The 6,643-nt window shown below is 37.0% G+C and overlaps 1 protein-coding gene across 1 annotated transcript in view; it reads right to left on the bottom strand.

Moving 5' to 3' along the window:
- Positions 1-2,053: 2,053 nt before the first annotated feature.
- The window catches only part of PTGIS (prostaglandin I2 synthase), a 76,304-nt gene continuing 71,714 nt past the window's right edge, over positions 2,054-6,643 (bottom strand). Inside the window, exons 9-10 of the mRNA XM_075176416.1 lie at positions 4,732-4,883; positions 2,054-4,074 (exon numbers count right to left, since the gene is read on the bottom strand). Coding sequence (XP_075032517.1) covers positions 3,918-4,074; positions 4,732-4,883 — 309 coding nt within the window. The 3' untranslated portion in view covers positions 2,054-3,917. The remainder of the gene's footprint in view (positions 4,075-4,731; positions 4,884-6,643) is intronic.

The following is a 6,643-nucleotide window of genomic DNA, read 5'->3' as shown; positions in this document are numbered from 1 at the left end:
TACAGAATGACACCATTAGACAGTGCGTTGCCTGTCATGGCTGTTGTCTTGTTTTCATCAACTGTACATAATCTGCATTACTATGTAAACATGCTTCCTAGAAATGTAGCTGACATTTATATCATTAATAGAGTTTATTACCTTCTTCCAACAGTAGCGTGCCTGCAGCCAGCCATAACATACATACAGCCACCTATTGTCTTGGGCCACAAAAAGGATATTTACAAATAGCAGAAGTGCTGCATATTTAATTTTGAGGAAATGCCTTGTCAACATTATAGCATCATCAAAATGATTAGGTAAATAACATATTAATATGGCCATGATCTATCTTAACATCTGAGTCTAAGCAAACACACAGTTAATGTATTTTGGCGAAGCAGACCGACATGCTTCTGAGGCCTGCTTTATGCTGCCTGGCTTTGATTATATATTCAAAGATGTTTCCTGTCACAGAAGGGTAGGCAACCCTTTTGTTTATTGCCCAGTTAAGAGCTCCGCAGATCAGCTAAATTCCATTGGCTAGAAAGGACTATATTTGGGTCAGTGTATAATACTTATGGGAAATGTAATGCAATAAATAAATCTGAAAAATGTGTCCATGACATACACAGTAATCATAAGGAACCTAGAGGGATAATATATCCCAACGAATCAATAAAACGTAATCATATTTCATATGCATAGGTGCACAAAATTATACCATGATTAGTGGAATTAATGCCATATCTCTGCTTTATTCCAGAAGCGCATTATAATATATTCATAAAACCTGTTACTAGAAATGTTCTTGGACAAAACGGCAATAATATTGTTGTAAAACAGATTACCAGCACACCTCTTGCTGTGATGTCATAGAGAATAGGCGCTGGGCAAGGATGAATGTGTAAAAGTAATTATATTTTTTTGGGGGGTCAGCCAGCTATTGAGGACTGTCCCTCTTCTAACCTTCCCCCGGGCAGCTGATTACAAATATTGAAAGAAATGTGAGTGTAGTTTTTATGTTTCATTTCTTTTAAAGAAATAATTTTGCATTTACATTTCTTTCCAGTTGTTATCACAATTTTTATTCAATAAGCACTGACATTTTTATTAAACTCCATTTAAGAACATTTGAAGAATTCATTCGTCAAATAGGCTTGGTTTTTAAAATGCTACATCTATGAAGGGAATTATTTGGTTTACAGTATCACTGATTAAATTAGATAGTTATTGCAGTTTTGGGATAAACCAGGGAATGACTGCAGGTTTCTTTAGAGTGTCAGCTCTTCTACTAAATCTTAGTGGCAGCAGTATTTTGTGTTTAATAGTGAGTGTAGATAGTGATATACATTTTAGGAGGATTTTAGTTTTTTTAGACAGACCAAGTAGTTTTGTTTTAATTACTCATTTCATACCCACATGTCACACATGCTCCGGTGGGTTTTGTTCTGCACTTAAAAAGGAGCTTTGCCTGATAACTTACCGTTAACAAGACCGAAAAGTATTCCATTAAAAACATAACCCATCTGCCAGTTCAACCATTGTTGAGGACATGTGAAAATCAAGGAATTTGCAAGAGTAAAAAGATTCTACAGGCTAACAGGAGCCCAATTGCGGCTACCACACATTGAGTAAGGATCTACCCTCCTTCTCCTCCTAGAAGACGAAGCAAAATGTAGCCCTGCACCCACAGTCTTGGCCATCTTGGTACTAAGCCATTTGTTTTCCCATGAAAACAGGTGCAATATTATTATTATTATTATTATTATCGTTTATTTGTAAGGCGCCACAAGGTTTCCGTAGCGCCATACACGGTACGAACAGTAGACTATACAGGGTAAAACAGTACAGAACAATAAACACAAAGTACCAGTACTCCAGAAACTCCAGGCAGGCAAATACAGTAGAGACGGAGCAGAAGTTCAGGTATAGAGACAGGAAGGAAGGGGGGCAATAGCACAAAGGTACACAATGACATCACAACATTGTATTTGCACTGCAGGCCCACATTTTTACTTTAATGTTTAAAATATATGTATTCTATTTACAGCCAAGTAATATAAAAATATAATTTAATCATTACAGAAAATACAAATGTTTTATTAGAAGGCACAGAACAGAATACAATACAAGAGAGACATACTGGACTGGTAAAGTGTAATTATTTATAAACTGAAAATTGGTGGTTATTGTCCGCTGTGTTTCCTAAAATCCTTTGTGTACATATTATTCTACAATTACTCACACCACAATAAAATTAGTGGCTACATTTGGCTACATTAAGCACATAGTAAAAATTCATTCTGTTATGAAAGTGCATTTTTTCTAATTACAAACATAGTAAAATAGAATTTGACAGCAGAAATTAACTGTCTGTCCTTTTTTCTGTTTGTTTATTCCTAATATTTTTAATTCTTAACAGCAATAATATGTTTGCCCCATGCAATGTTGAATTCTTTAATGAATGAATCTCCACTGCAAATGTTGATACAACATATTCTTCTGAACACTAATTGGGGTAAGAGGCAAAGTTTTTGACAGAACAAATCTTAGACTTTAGTTGGCCACATATCAACCTGCAGTTTTCTAACATTATATTTGCATGCATTCTCCCTCCCTCTCATAGCAACCCTGGCCCAGTCACATGACCCTCTCCTCCTCAGCCTGACCACCTTCTGCTTTTCACCTCTCACACTTGGCATCAGTTTCTCATAACATAATTTGTGACAATTAGAAAGAAGAGCCAATGACTCCAAGCTAGGCATGCACATTGAGCAGGAACAACAGATGCAGGCACCATCTTCCGTTTTCAAAGATGGTGCCTGCATCTGCACTCGCGTGAGTCGGTAATACGCACTAATACCTTTCAAATGTCCCGATTTAGGCGGGACCCTCACAATATCAGAGAGCTGTCCTGCTGTCCCAATTATCAAGACTTGTCGCGGTTACCAGGAGTTTGCTGTAATTTGGGGACAGCTGGGATATGTCTCACTGAGTGATGCTCCTTCAATGCCTCGTATACCAGCAGCAGCATTGAAAGGGTGTTTTAAGGGCAGAGGTTGTTTGATATTAATATATATGAATACATGTGCATTTTTAGTTAAATAATATACCTGAAATAAGTGAACAGTATATAAATATATAGTACAGAGCTTCTCAACCATGTATTGTATTGAGGCAGTGCAGAAATCAGAGTGTAAATAATAAACTTGCATTCGCCTCTGTAACCAAATGCACAGATATGCAAAGAGATATATCCAATGGTGTCACAACAATCATGAATTATATACTATGATTGCTATTTGAGCCTTTGGACCTATATCTGCATCCTATTGACTACAAAATACAGGAAGTAATTTGCTGTTGATAAAGAATGAGGATTATAAAGAAACACAGTTTGTACAAGACCACCTGTATTATGGGTATTGGAGAAGTACCACTTCCATGTTTTATACCCATGTTTTATACCTTATAACACAATATAGCAATCATAGGGTGTGGGCAGATTAATCGATAACTGAAATGAGTGCAGGCAATGTTTACAGCAAACACATCTAAAAATATCTTCATAATATTTAAAGGAAGCAGGGACCCTATTGAGAGACTAGAAGAGTATTCAGCTGTGTTAGTGAAAACGATTACACATTAATTCATAACTATTCAGCATTTGGAACGACCTTGTTTAAATATCCATAAAGTTTAAAAATGATCATCCTCAACGCATGTTATGTTTTGCTGGCATTCTCCAAGAATCCTTTGCCCCTTTATTAATTGTCTACATTTGGATCAGTTACAAAATCTCACTGCTATGGAGTCAGTAATATTGTTTTGCCACAGTGAATTTTGGGTGTAGGTCCTTTCACTGGAAGTAAAGGTTGGTGCATTGGTATGACTGACTTCTCAAGTCTTGTTAATAAGTATATAATAAAGATTGTTCATATGCTGACATGTAGCCGCCTCCTGTAGCGAAAGACAATATCGTGCACAGGTTGTACCACCCCAAATCCATATCGGCTTCGGTCAAAGTCAGGCAACTTTTCTTGGGGGACTTTCAGTTCAAATTCAAAATTGAGGAGCAGGAACCAGACAAACCTAAAGAAAGAAATCAATGTATTAAAACGACATAGCTCCTACTATTTCCAGGACCTAATTGTGCAAAGGGCTGCAGTAAGATCCGCCACCAGAAACAGTTGCAAGTTAATAAGCACAAAAATTAGCACATACCAGATGCTTTATATTTCTACAGTTTTTGTCTCTTTCTGACCTGTGTTGCCATGGGTCTTACGTTATAAATTCAACACAAAAAATGTTTTTTTACAGTCACAAAACAGCATTTTTTTAAACAAGTTTCAATATAAGAAAACAAATAAAAATTGTAATGACCAGACTGGATTTATTTTTCAGACACATAAAAGTGACACAATATTTCTAAAAAAATGGTTCCCACATTTGATCCATGGAACCGTCCTAATGCGTCTCAGTGTTAGAAAACACACTACAGTGGAGACGCAAACATGTAACATGAAATGCATTAAACATGGCAGTCATTTTAAGAAAACCAGGTGACAAAGCTCCCATTATTGCATGGCCACAGCCCCTTCTCACAGGTCCCCATTCCAAAAATTGGACTGTTGGGAGGTATGTCACCGACAGGCTGCATTTTAATGACTATTAGTTAAAACCACTTGTGGTTGTCTCCATTGTATTCACAGATATGTATAATATTTGAGAATAAATAAATTGTCTTACAGCTTGATGCTGTTAATTGCATGAAATCTCCCCACACAAATGTTGTTGCCAGCCCCCCATGGCATGGTAAAGTGCTTCAGTCTCCTGCCTTCCTTGTAGAATTCATTCTTCTCTGTTCCATCAGCATTGAGGAACCTGTTAAACTGGAAGACCTATGAAAAGGAAACATAATGTTACTCCCATTAACACATGCAAAGTGTTTCCATACTTCAACACAACTTACAGAAATTGGAATTGCATCGTGGAGGAAACAACTCTCTCGCCCCTTGTTAAGGCAGTATCGCTGTCTCCTCCAAATCTCTCTTTATCCTTAAGGATCCTTTAGGAAAGGGCAAACCCGCATTGTAAATGTTCATTTGTCATATCATTGCACAGATACCCCTAATTTTATAGTTAAGCACATGGATTGGCAAACCAAGAAGGAGGTGTCTACGGGGATACAGACATTTGCGCAGTTTTATTGTGGCCAAACTGTATATGGTGTGTTTATTTTTTTAGTTTGCAAATGCCTGCTTCAGTGTCTGCATTCAAAAAATGTGTTTTAGCTTTGAATAAATGTTTAGTCCATCAATTTACCAACATCATTTATAACCATTTTAAGGAAAAATTTCAAAACCCTCAAAATAAACCCTACAGCCTAATCTTCCATTATACTTGTTCGAAAATGTCGAACCAGTTTGAGGGCCTCAAACATGTTTGCTATACAATGTTTGATATACTCCAATTCAATTTGAAATTTTTGGCTCGTGTTTGCATTCTCGGTTTAGGTTTAAAAATGTTATTATAACTATAAAATATTGTCGTTCAAGCTTAAAAGATTACATTAAATAGTACTGTATTTTTAACAATGAGTTACTCTGAACAGAGAACACAACTGTGTTAAAGTTCATTGTTTACATTCAAAGTTGACATTACAAGACGTATTCAAATTGTCAATCCTGTTCACACTGTTCGAATTTAGCTCAAATCTTTTAGTCTGATAATTTCCGTAAAATTTTCGAATTTCAGATATGATTTGATGAACTAGTTCAGAAAACAGTTTCTAAAAATGCAAGAATTTCTATAGATAATTGTAGCATTGGGGGCTTTAGATAACACATAAGTGTAAGGCGGGCTAAGTCGCTGCCATTGGGCCAGTGATCTCTATGTAAAACTGGGAAGGAAAACGATTTACATTTGGTTATCTAAAGTAAATTGTTTCTAAAAATAAAATCTAGTATTTATCAGAAAATGTGAGAAAGTATAGTCCACAAGTGGTTTAAATATTTATATAAACAGATTGGAAAGATGACTTGTCTCTGACATAAAAAATTAGAGTAACATCTCCCATTATGGTGTCAGTATTAGGTTATATCTCATCCATGACAGACAGTGACAGATTAGTATATATTTCACACTTTCACTCACTCACCAGCGCCTATTCATTTGTCTTGCACATAATTAGGTGCACAAACACATTCTGGCTATAAGACATGCCCTAGCTACCTCTGTAGGTCCAGCTGGAAATGCACAGTATGTCACAGAATTAGCACAGAATTAGTCCCTGGTTAACACATCACCGGTGTTAACCAGGGACCCTGGCATGGAGACATGGACTTAGCTGCGTGAGGTGTGCAGATCATGGTTCTCCCAGATAGTCACCAGTGCAGTGATGAGAGAAAAATAGTCGGACAGTCCAGATCAGAACCAACGGTAGCACAGTACAACAGAGATAATCTGGAGAGTAGTCAAGCACGGGCTGCTGTCAAAACGGGAATAAGCAGAGCAGTACCAAACTGGATCCACAGGGAGAGTCAAAGACAATCAGGAACCAAGAAGCAATATTACAAACAGGAACGCTGGAGCAGGGTGAACCAATACTCTGGCACGCTAATGGCACCAGAGTGAGGTTTAAATAAAGTAAGGTGCTCCC

Source organism: Mixophyes fleayi, chromosome 6, assembly GCF_038048845.1.
Source record: "Mixophyes fleayi isolate aMixFle1 chromosome 6, aMixFle1.hap1, whole genome shotgun sequence".
Classification (NCBI taxonomy): domain Eukaryota; kingdom Metazoa; phylum Chordata; class Amphibia; order Anura; family Limnodynastidae; genus Mixophyes; species Mixophyes fleayi.
The sequence above is the reverse complement of the archived record's forward strand: the minus strand, read 5'-3'. Positions and strand labels throughout refer to the sequence as shown.